The 12,903-nt window shown below is 40.9% G+C and overlaps 1 protein-coding gene across 1 annotated transcript in view; it reads right to left on the bottom strand.

Annotated features, from left to right (window-relative positions):
- The window catches only part of DACH2 (dachshund family transcription factor 2), a gene marked incomplete at both ends in the record, with an annotated part of 288,156 nt that extends 275,790 nt beyond the window's left edge, over nucleotides 1–12,366 (bottom strand). The window contains one exon of the mRNA XM_080625027.1: nucleotides 11,879–12,366. Within this exon, the coding sequence (XP_080481153.1) occupies nucleotides 11,879–12,366 (488 nt within the window). The remainder of the gene's footprint in view (nucleotides 1–11,878) is intronic.
- Nucleotides 12,367–12,903: the final 537 nt, after the last annotated feature.

Genomic DNA, 12,903 nt, shown 5'->3' with positions numbered 1-12,903 from the left:
AATTCCCCTGCCAACTGCACATGTGCTAAAGGACTGAATTGTTCAAGCATCCTATCTGCAGTCCAAGCCTTTAACATCCAGGAATCCCAGACAAACATATTGCCTCCACCAACTCAGTACCCTGTTCCTCCTTTCTTCTTCCCTGTAAATCAATAACCAACTCCTGTTAAGGGTTTACACTGTGAGAGACACAACTTCACTGTGAGCCAATAGCCCATCAGCATAAAATGCAGCATGCAACGTTTTTTTGTCTTTCCTTTTTGTCCCCTAGAAAGCAGATGGAAAGCACACATGCCTATTGCTACCCAACACTGGCAGGACAGTAACTTCCAAATAACCACATCTTGTTCTGAAATTACTCACCCTTGTCAGAGAGCTGAGAGGCACTGGGAGGATGGCTACATGCCTTCTGTAACAGGCAGGTAGAGAGCAACCAGCATAAGCAAGGTTCCTACCTCTGGCTCACAAACGAGAACCAGTTACACAGCAACAGACGAACGTGCTGTGGGTTAGGAGAAACCACTGTATCACCAAGATGTCCACAATAAACATATAAAAAATATTTCATTTTGTTTCCACACAAACACAAATACAGATTTTTTTCCCACTATAATAAAGGGTTAAATTTTTCAGTCAGTCAGACTGAAAGCTAAAATCATACACCTGTAAGGATGAATAACTAAAATGATAGAACAAAAAGTTTATTAGAAGACTGCTGGCTGAAGGCACAGTAAAATTCTGAAGAAAGTATATTAAAGAAAAGCCAAGATAGGTGAATGAACAAAATACCATCTAGCTTAACATGCTAGAGAACTACTTCGTCAAATTACAAGACACAAACTTTTCTGAGTTCCAGCGGGAAGAAACAGATTTGTCTGAATCAAAAGTCCGCTGTGCAACAAGTAAGGCAAGTCACAATAACAGAGCAGAAAGAAGCAGTGATTATGGTTTTGATGCCAGACAAAAAATTTTCGTTCCATTGTATGACAGCAGGATCAATTAACCTTCCTAAGCACTCCTGACTGTGAGAGCGAGCAAGTCTTACAGCTCATTACAGTGATCATTCTGGCCAGACCTCTTCTGAGATCCTTCTAAAAGCTGCACCATGGCTGCAAAAGCCGAGAGCAGTGCATTACCCCCTTGACACAGGCACAGCCTGAGGCACAACGCAGCATGCTGCTGTGCCACACACACATGTAATGCAGTGGGGAGCAGAAGGTATGAGACAGCATATTTAGCAAGTCTTCATAGAAAGAGCACAAAGTGCCCTGATAGATCACTTTGCTGCTTCTTTCTCTGCAGAGTCATAACAACCTCGGAGCAGGTAAGAATGATTTCTTAACGATGAGATGCTCAATTCTGGGTATTCTGAGAAGTCACCTATTGGGTACATGAGTTGCCATATAAAAACACCAAATAACACACCTTACAAGCCTACAAAAAAACCTCCACAGACCTACAAACACGTATTTCAATAACAATCTTATGCAACAGAGAAAACAATGCTGAGTTCATTGCCTTAGGTCCCATTTCAGTACTCGTATTTTGCTGGGTTTTAACTGCAAACATTTTACCACCTTGTTCTGTTTGGGAATTTTGTTGTCGGAGGGGTTTTTAGGGGGGAGGGACTGGGTTTTGGTGTTTGGTTTCAGTTTGTTTTGTTGTTTTGTTTAAACATGTATTTCAAGTCTCACTGGAAAGACTTTTTTTCTACTGCTAGTATTATTATCTCAGCAGCTTTTTAGAAAATTGCCCTTCTTTAATACACAACAACATTTAAAAGTAGGAGGACGAAAAGAGGCAGCTCCAGAGAGCTGCAGCAGTGAAGCGAGGTGCCCTCATTAATTTCACAAAAAACAGCAGGGATAATGTTTCACAGACACAGAACATTTTCTGATTAACTGTTATGAAAAGTCTATTAGCTACCACATGAAATTTGTACTAGGCAAAAACAACTGCTCCATGCATAAGAAAAAGCACAATGCGTCATGTTTTAAATATACTGATTAGAAGTTCTAAATGAAGCTACAACTATTTTTCCTTTAAACTAGCTTGATCTTCTTAATTAGCAACTCTTAAATTACTGCAACATCCAAGTAACTAAATCCTCCTGCTGGCACAATGTTCCAAGAGCTTTCTTACAGCCACCTTTTTTTAAATTAAAATATTCCTTCTCAGGTAGCGGTGGGGAATAAAACAAGTCAGTTCATCAGCACAAACAGAGAGGACTTCAGGCAACCATTTCCGAGACACAGAAAGCACAATCTGTGCATGACACAGTTGGTTCACAGAGGGTTACAACTCACACTGCTCTGGTGGCAGGGAATCCGTGCTGGCCTGGCTTGAGCGACTCCTCAGTCTGGCAGCGACCATATCAGGGACTGCAGCAACATCCACCCGCAGCTTCAACAGCTCCCACATAATCCAGTAATCCTAATACGTGCTGATAAAATCTTCCTTCCACTTCACAGTTTTCTATTCTGTAAATTGCTTGCCTAGGGAGGCTGAGTTTCCATCTTGGAAATACTCAAACTCTATGTGGACCTTTTTGTCCAGCTCTGGACAACCAGCTCTAGCTGACCCTGCTTAAACAGAGGAGTTTGCTGGACTAGATGATCTCAAGACATTGTGCAAAACACATTAAATTTCTGTGAAGTAATTTTGATTAACTTTTTAAATAAAGTGTTTTGTTCCAATTCATGTCCATATAGGTCTGGAAACAGGAGAGAAGAACAACTCCATGTTCTGCTGACTAAAACTACCATGAAAGCACCACAAGCTCTCTTCTACAGACTGGACAGAAATAAAATTACCAGTTACTCACTCACATGGCTGTGAGAATTATCAAAAAAGATTAAAGACTTTAAGTAAGAACACAGAGTTAGAACATACAGCCATAAAAGGTCATTTAACAAACTTAATTTATGTCTATATCAAATGCAATTTAAACTAAATCTCTGAGTTATTCAAATTCCTCTCTCTTTATAAATGTGGATAAAAAGTTTTCCAAAAATTGAAGTTTATTTCCATGGTTTGGGAGAAAGGCTATTGAATAATCCAGAAATTCAGGTTAAACCACATTATATATATATATGTGTGTGTATGTATGTATATTTTAAACCAGTATTGTGTATATATATTAATTACATAAATCCCTCTTAAATCTAACTTCCACCTTTATTCACAGAGTAGCTGAAATGTGTTATCTGATATAATACACAAACTGTGATTGCAGGATTATTGTTCCCTATGGCTGGGAACTAGTAACAGTGCAAGCAAAACGATGTGGAAAAAAGCACTGAGATTCTTTCAACTAAAAGTCAGAGCTACCTCTGTTCAAAATGCTGTCAGGACTTGCAGGGTTCATCCTACCAGAGAAAAAAAGAAAACAAAAAAAAGTAGAAGTGGCATTCAAAAGAGCAAGCACAACCTTCTGGCATGAAGAACATGTCTGCTCCTTAGCACATGAAACCTAACAATCTTATGAGCTGGTGAGATGTATCAGGTTGAGTCTTTAATAGAGTAACTGAAAGTGCACTGATGATGCTAAACGTGACATATTTTAGTACATTCTAGTCATAAACAGACTAGACTGCACAGACTTTTAGATCAAATAAAATCTTGATTCTAAATATGTATCTTTCATCCAAAGCAAAATAGTCTGCTTTATAGACGGAGCACAAAAAAAAAAAAAAAGAAATCCAAAATCATTACAGGAGAGGACCTCAAAATCCCAGGTCTACTCTACACTTCACGTGTCATCCACAACTACAGCTGGTGTTTGAGAGCAACGGAACTTGTGAACTCAAGTGGAAAAAGGTTTCAAAATAATTAAGATTTTCACCTGATTCACTAACACAAAACATTGCCAAAGCTGCCTACCTCAAGAAGGACAGAAATCTAGTTAAATTAATAGGAAAAATCTGAAGGAACATATATTTTAAGTATCTTTCAATACGTATGTTCCTATTGTGTTTTAGAAAATACATTTCATTTCAATACTTCAGTGTCTATGTGCCAAATCCTTAACTAATACCATCACTAGAAACCTTCAATTAATGACAATATTAATGGAGCTTTATGTAGCAGAGATAAAAGAACACATGCATAATATAGCTAGATACCTCAAGTTTTACACATTACTAGTAAAAAACCCATTAATAAAGAATAATTCAATAAAAGCACTGTTTGATGTCATTACCATACTTTTTAGTGTAAGTAAAGAGAGTCTCCCTCCTAAATAACTACTAAATGCTTCAGGTTCTAACATATTGCTGCAAGCTATAATGGTTATAACTGTTAATCCAATACACCTTTTATACAAACCCATAAACACATGAGTGGAAAAATAGCACAGATGTTCATCTCTAATGCAATTTCCATTCAATTTCCTAAGTGCAGTCCCTGTGTGCAAACTAGCTTAACGTTATGTTTAGCTTGCAAATTCTTTTAATAAATAATGAATGCAATAAAACTGGTAGATCAATGGCAAGCTGAGAAATCATAAAAAAGCCTTTTGTGCTCATGCTGTTGCCGATTTCAAACTTTAATCCAGCGACAGATCGATACTACTTTTTCTTTTTAACCCATCACATAGATAGCAGATAGATGAGATGTAGGTTAAATGCTGTTACCAGATATCAATTTCCAGAAACTTGATAAGATCAGACACAATTGCAATTGAACGTTTTATACCTTAATGTATACCCAACAATATACACTGCCAAACAACACTTCAAACCACCATAAACTAAGAAAGCAAGCCCTATTCATTTGTGTTGGTTCTTACTTTTTGGGGAAGTGGTATTTGTAACTGAGTCCAGAAAGGCTCTAAGACAATATATTTTAATAAGCAAAACAGCCTTTGCAGGTCAAGATGTGCTGTCAAGGAAATATAATCTCCCCATGCTTGCTAATGACAATAAACACAGTACGCACACGAAAAACAACAACATAGCTGTGCTACCAAACAGAAAAGAAAGCAAACAAATTTATTATGCTTTGTAGAATTCAGATATTAGACCCTTCTGGCCAGGTATCAAAGTACGTAAGTTAATGGGTATCAGTGTTGCTTTCAGGTTGTAGAATAAGGAGAGAGGGGGAAACCCTATTACTAAGTCACTTTGGACAGCCATGCTTTACCAAGGGGGAACAAAGATCAAAAGCATCTTGCCCTGAGGGACGGTTCTAATATCAAGCAGGATAAATCTAACCCACTCAGAATCATTACCATCTCATGTACCTGTGCTTGGTAATGCATGTTTAATCATAACATACAAAAAATTTTGCCCTAACTTACACCAAAGGAACGTGTCACAGACAGCAAGAACTCTGAATTATCCTCAACTTGCTTGGTTTTACAATTAGTATAACGTAAACAGTCATTAAAAAACAGCATTTCTGTATACATAGGGGGGTTATTACACTGATAATCACATGAAGAACTTATAAAAGAAACCAGATGGAACTCTTAAGTATTTTGAACTATGGATTTGGATAGTTTTGTTCATAACTCCCAGAAATTATAATTTTGAATTTTCTGAACAGGCACAGAAAAGACTGAAGATCCGAAACTCAGAAGCAACAATATCGGATAAAAAGCATAGTACCCATTTGAAAACGCCATATTCACGCAATTCTTTCAAACACAGGTTTTTATGCAAATATGTCCCACCATTGATGAGAAGTGCACAAACCCTAGAAACATTTCCAAGTTCTTTGCCCTTGTTCTGGCAAACTTCCACTGGCACAAAAGGGAAGTCCACCTCATCAAAGTTAAAACAGCAGCTTTACAGCCCAGATTTCAACACCTTTTTAATACTGATACTGACTAACACCTCTTCCACAACGTGAATTCCACCCTGTAAGCAATGAAATAAACAAGAGCAATTCTTCAAAGTATCTCAGAATGCTCATGTTAAATATTTTCTGCAGAATTACCAAGGTAGGTACTAAGGCCACTGCCATACAACAAAAGGTGATTTTCTAATTTAGCGATTTTTGCTTTGCTCCTCAGTTCTACCAAAGTTGATTTTCACCTTCCTTAAAAGCAAATGCACACACAAACAGAGGCTGCATGTCCAACCGTAGCCCCAGTGTGAGAATAATTTCCCATCTACAGAGCTGTCCACTTCTGGAGTATAATGCTGTTGCCACACACTGATATATTGGTGAAAGGAAGGCAAATATAACAATGCTAAAGCTTAAACTCATTTGAATAAACTGTGAACTTCTATTACATATATTGTTTCCTTCATCAAATTGGAACTACTGGAGCAAGAATACCAAGAATGCCAACATAAATCTAGATCTGTTACAGCCAGTTTCTCCAATTTATTCTCAGAAGCCTTAATGACAAAATGTCAAAGTTCTTCTGTTTGGGGGGAGACTAAGAAAAGGAACAGTCACAATAATTTTTAACATTAAAATAACACATCATCAGAAAACGAGATCAGGTTTAACAAAACGACAGAAGCAAATCATAAAATACTGCTTTATCTTCTAAACAAAAACAAGGAAGACCACAAGTCTTCTAATAAGGAATAAAAGCCCATAAAAACTATGCATAGCCTACATGGGAAATAGATCTTCCTTATTCATGGCAGAGTGCTTTACGCTTTGAGCAATCTTTTCCAGAATTTAAAACCGATCCACAAAGACACATTCCAGCCTCTTTTATGATTTGCATTCCACAGGTTCTGCTCCAAGATAATGGATACCAGACTATACAGAACAGAAATTAACAGTGATCGACAACTTCTCTAACGTATCTGGCACTAAATGGTAAGTAGTAACAGAAACGTAATGAACAAGTATACCTATCTTAAACCTAGCAGATGTTGAACCCAAACACATTTAACTTTAACAGAAAATTATTAATAAGAATTTAAAAAAAAAAAAAAAAGAGAGAGAGAGAGAGCGCCTTACTTCAGCCAGTAATCAATTTGGACACAATGATATTCTATTTATAGCAACACTTTTACATGTTTTAGTCTTATATTATTTATTTGGATCATTCCTATTACAATGAAATATTAATGTTGAGAAAGTGGTTACTCTATTAAGGACCTATCCTATGTTTAGATTTTAATATTGATCTCCGCTATTTTGGAATAATTAATCACTCTGTACAAAACTGTATCTGTCTGACTTTGTGTTATAATATGATCAGAAGTTTAGCATCTTCCTCACCATGATGCTGTGATTAAATTTATATTTTGACCTATTCCTAAAGGCAATTTAGTTATTCCAACAGAAGGGGGAAAAGGGGATACCGCCACTTTAAAAGCTTCAATCTCTTTGACATTGCTGGCAGTGTATGGGAACATTAATGCATCTGTCATGATAACAAGCTAAGAATAACATCTAGACATCAAACCGAGCAGAGAATCCATCTGAAGTGATTCATTCAGATCTGTCTCATTGATTTATTAAACACAGGGCAACATCTGCAGCCTCACAGAGCCGCTTGGCAAAATTAATGCAAGATCAATTCAAATGGAAAAAAGTGCAAAAGAGATAAATCAAAACACAATTTGCATGCAGTTCCACAATCAGGCTTATTGGGTGCAAATGCTCAATTTCCCTCCCAAAGCAAATGAGTTTAAATGTTGTTTTATCTTTGTAGAATTGTGTGATTTGAAGTGACAGTGAAGAGTTCTGCAGGTTGAAATGGTGAAAAGAAAAAAAAGGAGAAGAAATGCTTGCAAAGACCTTTTGAATATGCAACAAGAATATCATTAATACCTAATTGTTTAGCTTTTTTGTCTTTGCTACAAAACCACAGTATTTTTCAGTTGTAGAAGTCTCGGTAGAAAATTACATATGTATTATGCATATACACATGCAGGAAACACACAAATACTCCATTTTGGAGGAAAAGCATGTTACACTTCAAATAGGGAGCTCTATTGACATGAAAAAAAAAAAAGGGAATTTTAATCAAGGCTTCTCCAGATTAGATATGCATCTGATGAAAAAATTCAAGTATTTTAGTAGTTTTGAACAAGCATAGGCTTTCAAGATGCCTAAAAAGAAAGAGGGATTTTTCCAAAAGTACAATTAATCTGCTCAGAAGTGGAAAAATTCCCTTCTGCATCTCTAGCAGAATCCACTATGCTAGTGATCTCTCTCACAAATATTTTAAGTGAGCCTCCTTTCCAAGAAAGAAAGTGAAATTGAGAAACTGACAATTTTTGTTCTAACAGGCTAGAACCTTCAAAACCCCCAAGTCTGGCCAAGTCTGAATGCATACTAAATATTTACTTAGTCAAAGAAGTTGATATCATCAGATGTCCACATTTAAAATCAATATACAAGGAATCTCTGTGCAGCACTACATGACTGGCTTGCTTTAATTATAATCTTGACATCATTCTCCTAATAGAATATAGAGTATTGCTGACTATAAGGTAGCTTTTAATAGACAACATGACAAGATCCTCATTATCTCATAAAATGTCTGCATTTACTGCTTAAATTCATTTCTAAAGCATTTTATTGTTTGTGAATAGCCCAAATACTACAAAATATTAGCTTAACTAGATACTTTAAGTCACAAAAAATAAGCAATGTATTAAAAGGCTGTTTTCTGGGAATTATTCTTACTATTCACTGGATAATCCAGACCAACGCTATGCTTTTTCAGGAGCCAACAGCATTCAAATACAGAAACCCCGTAAAATAATCATACTCATATAAACCTAATTTTAAGGATTGCCACATTTACCATCGTAAAAATGTTTTCACTATGGTTTTAAATTTCATTTTTAAGTAACACCTCATTATAATTTTCTACTTTAAGTAAATGTTATGCTTTACTACTAAAATTAAGCATGTGTCCATAATAAGTAGTCTTCTAAGGTACTGCAAATTATTAATTGAATTGTCTAAATATGTTGTACTCACTCTCCACTTGACTATGCTACCTGTAATGAAACGAACAGTTAGTTTCATTTCACAAACCTTGCTTCCAAATTAGGTTAGAAAATGATGGCTAACAATAAATAATCAAAGTTATGAACATTCTGTTTATAGGTGAATGAAATTTATACGTGTACTGTTTAAAAAAAATACAAAGGTCAAAAATGCTAACCATAGGTAACTAGTGTTACATACACAGGGCAAACAAACAAAAAACTTTCACTTGCAGGTATAGTATTTCCCTGCAGCTCTTAGCTGAGCTTGTCCACAAAGCTCATAAACTCAACACAGCAAGAGAAGTAGAACTTCTCTTTTTTTTTCAATTATATGTAATTGAGAGTTAACACTGCAATAGAAATAAAAGCGTACACTAACATAAGAGATGTAGACTTTCAGAAGTGAACTAACATTGAAAACAGAGATAGCCAGCATTTCTTACTGCTTTTTCTGGCTGCTCGAGTTTACTTTCTGCAGTATTCAAATATGCATATAAATATCTATAAATTAATATATATATATACATAAACACTAAAAAAGCAATGCACAACATTCCAAGTTGAAAGTAATGCTTGAGTCATGCAGCGGACCAATACACATTGAAGGGTTTGCTTCTACAAGATCACTTTTTTCCAAGACTTAACTTCCCAGGTACAAACCCTAAATCCTGTATGTATAGCTGTAACAGTGGTCCTGTGTTTTATCTGCTTAGTACCATGCACTGCAGTGGTTCCTAGGCCACTTCACAGCAAACAAAAATTAGCTCACTCATGTATTTAGCTAGTTTTAGCCAACATTCTCTCCCACCAGTATCAAGCATTCAAATTAAAAAAAAAAAAAAGCTGTAAATAAAATGACATATTAAGCATTCAATTAGCATGATGGAATACAACTAACATTAAGTTATAACACTTGAGAGAAGTTTCATGTGTGCTGATAACATCATGCATTACACCTGAAACCGTGAAGGCAAAATACATCAGCAGGTTATTCAAACCAGCTGCATTTAAAGAGATACAAACCTTGGCTGAATGATATTTCGATAAACAAGAAACATTTTAGGGAATGTAAGGGGATCTGGTGCTCCCGAACAGGTAAAAAATATGTAGTGTTTTCATAAGTACGCAGGAAGAGTTTGTGCTTATACACGTGTTGAATGCACTTAGTTGAAAGCTTTGACTCCACTGAGACTTGTTTCTGACCTACTGGATGCCCCCTCAACAGCGCCCTTGACAGATATTCAGCCTTTGCCCAGGTCTTCGTTCTACTGACTGCTCCTTTCAGACCCACTCTCAGAGCATCACTCGGCTCCCCACTTACACACAGCTTCTCTGGCCTCCCCTCTCAGCTGCTCCTTGTATTACTTATTCCCTTATCCTATCATGCCTTAAGTCTATGAAATACAAGGTTTGCATATTTAATATCCAGCATTTCTGGACTTTAAATCATTGGTTGAAAGAGAGAAGAAATCAGACTGCATCTAAAGGCTGGATCATCAAACCAAATTTCCTATTGCCCCAAAGAAAAACTTTGGCACGGTCACAGAAACTAAAAAGACTTATTTCTTTAATAGTCAACGTTCATGCTAGTCGAGTTTCAGGAACATTTCAGAGAAGCATTCACACGCTAAATGTGTCCCTTAGTAATCCTACATTAATTTTATTTAAATACATTAGCCTCAGACCTTAACTTTTAACGCCATCATTTTAACAAGGCAGTGGTTATGATGTCACAGAGGTGCACGACACTGAAACAAACAGGCAGCAGGAGAACGTGTCACAGAAACACAACATGAGCACGAGAAAAAGCAGGTACTTCAAATAAAAACGCCTAGGAATTGAGTGCAAGCTTCCCTCAAGTGTCACCTGTAACATAAAATTATTTGAAACAAAACAAATACTGCTATTCACCAAAGGACGTCCGGTCTGCTCCTGCTTGAGCTCCCAGCGGCAAGAACAGGATCAGGCCCCAAATCAGCGTATGCTAAGGTGGTTATTAAAAATACCCCACGCCAACACGTTCGGTGCTGAGCAGCCAGAAGTAGTGACACGAAAACCAAAGTTAACAAGTATCCGCATGCTGCACGTCAGACACCGCGCTTAAAGCTCTGCGAAACAACCTCCATGAAGAAAAGTTTCCTGCCAGGCTGAAAGCAGGAGCACACTGAAATGTAGATGTTTCTAAGGAGGTACCGCACGAACTGCTGAACTAGTCATGTCATCTCCACACACCCTGCCTCGCATCCGACCCCACTGCACTTGGTGTTTCTATTGAGTTCCGAGAGGGGTTTTGTGTTTATTAGATCATTATCATTTCTAAAGGCAGCAGCTATAAGGACTGTAACCCCAAGTACGAAGGACTCAGCAGGGATCTCCCAAGAATACCACCCGCTCCGGGTTCGCCAGGGCAGGGGCTGCAGCCGCACCAGAACTCTCAACTGCGGGACGCACCATTATTCCGGGCTCGGTAATGGGCAACAGTTTGCCTGCAGCCGCCCGCCTCCCCCGCGGGCACCGGCCGGGAGTCGCCAGTCACAGCCCGCTCCCACCCTCCCAGGAGCGAGGGATCCTGAGAAGAACCGAGAGTTTCAGCGGAAAAAAATACGGATAAAACTTTTGTGTTATTTGCGCGCAGTGTAAACGGGAACTCTGCTTCCGCTGCTAAGGGAAAAGTTTGCAGACGAGCGCGGGGAACGGCTCCGCTGCCCGGCGGTCGCGGGGGATGAGGAAATCCCGCAGTTCATGTCGGTCCCGCGGTGGGGCCCACCCCCCCGCCGGCACCGCCGACCCCGGCCCGCCCGGGGCTGCCGCACGCAGCGCTCTGAGGGGACTCCCCTACCTCCCGCCGCAGGAGCCCCGGGGAGCGGAGACACGGAACCCGTCACCCCCGCCCCGAGCACGGCTCCCCGAGGGCCGCCAGCCCCCAGCGGCCTGAGGAGGCGCGAAGTTCGGCTGCTCACCTCGCATTGGTGCAGTCGTTGTACAAAGTTTCGAAGTCCTTCCTGGTGATGAGCTTGCAGCGGTTGACGCCGGGCTGGATGGCCCCCAGCCCCCGCAGGATGCGGACCTGCTCCACCGTGCACACCACGGGCGATATATCCAGCCGCTTCAGCTTGGTGTAGACCGTGTGCAGCCCTCCCACCAGGTGCTTGAGGAAGAGATCAAAGACTTGCGGCAAGCAGATCAGCTCCTGTCCCTCCACGAGGAACGAGGCCACCTTCACCCCGTGCAGGTCGACCATCTTACACTCGTTGCCTCCGCCGCCGCCGCCACCGCCCGCGCCGGCCCCGCCACTGCCGGCAGAGAGGAAACTGTTGACGAGGCTGTTGGTGAGGCGCGGAGACTCCGCGGGGCTGGAGTACAGCGGGTCCGCCCGGAACAAGCCTGCCGAGCCCCCCGCGCCGCCGCTGGAAGTTGCGGCGATGACGGGCGGCGCGGAGACAGCCATGGCCAGCCCGGCTCCCCGCCGCTCGCCTCAGCCCCGCGCTTTGCTCTACTACTAAAAACAGAGCCGCACGCCCGCCCTCCCACACGCAGCGGCCGCCGCCAGCCGCGCGCCCAGACCCCTCCCCAGCGCCGCCGGGGGGGAAGAGTGACAGCGCCCTCCAGCCAATGCGCCCCGACCGCCTCGAGCGCGGCCCCGGCGAGTGGCTGCGGGCGGCGGGGTGGGGCGGGGCAGCGCTCAGCCGCAGCACCTGGGCCGCGCGGCGTGAGGCGACCGGGCTGGGGTCTTTGAGGGGAGCTTGTGAGGGGAGCGCGGTTGGGCCGGGCCGCGAGAACTTCCTCTCCAGCTGCGGGCTGGGAAAGTTTCGGTGAGCTCTTCTGGGGCCGTGAGGGGATCCCGCGGCTCAGCCCCGGCGCTCTGAGGAAGAGGAGGGCAAGGCTGGGGCTGGTCCGCAGCAGGTCCGAGTGCTGGCCCTCTTTCCCGAATACTTTCAGCGGTCGCTGCGCTCTGGTACGTTCCTGAGTGTTAAAACACCTGTGC

Source organism: Psittacula echo, assembly GCF_963264785.1.
Source record: "Psittacula echo genome assembly, chromosome: 8".
Classification (NCBI taxonomy): domain Eukaryota; kingdom Metazoa; phylum Chordata; class Aves; order Psittaciformes; family Psittacidae; genus Psittacula; species Psittacula echo.
The sequence above is the reverse complement of the archived record's forward strand: the minus strand, read 5'-3'. Positions and strand labels throughout refer to the sequence as shown.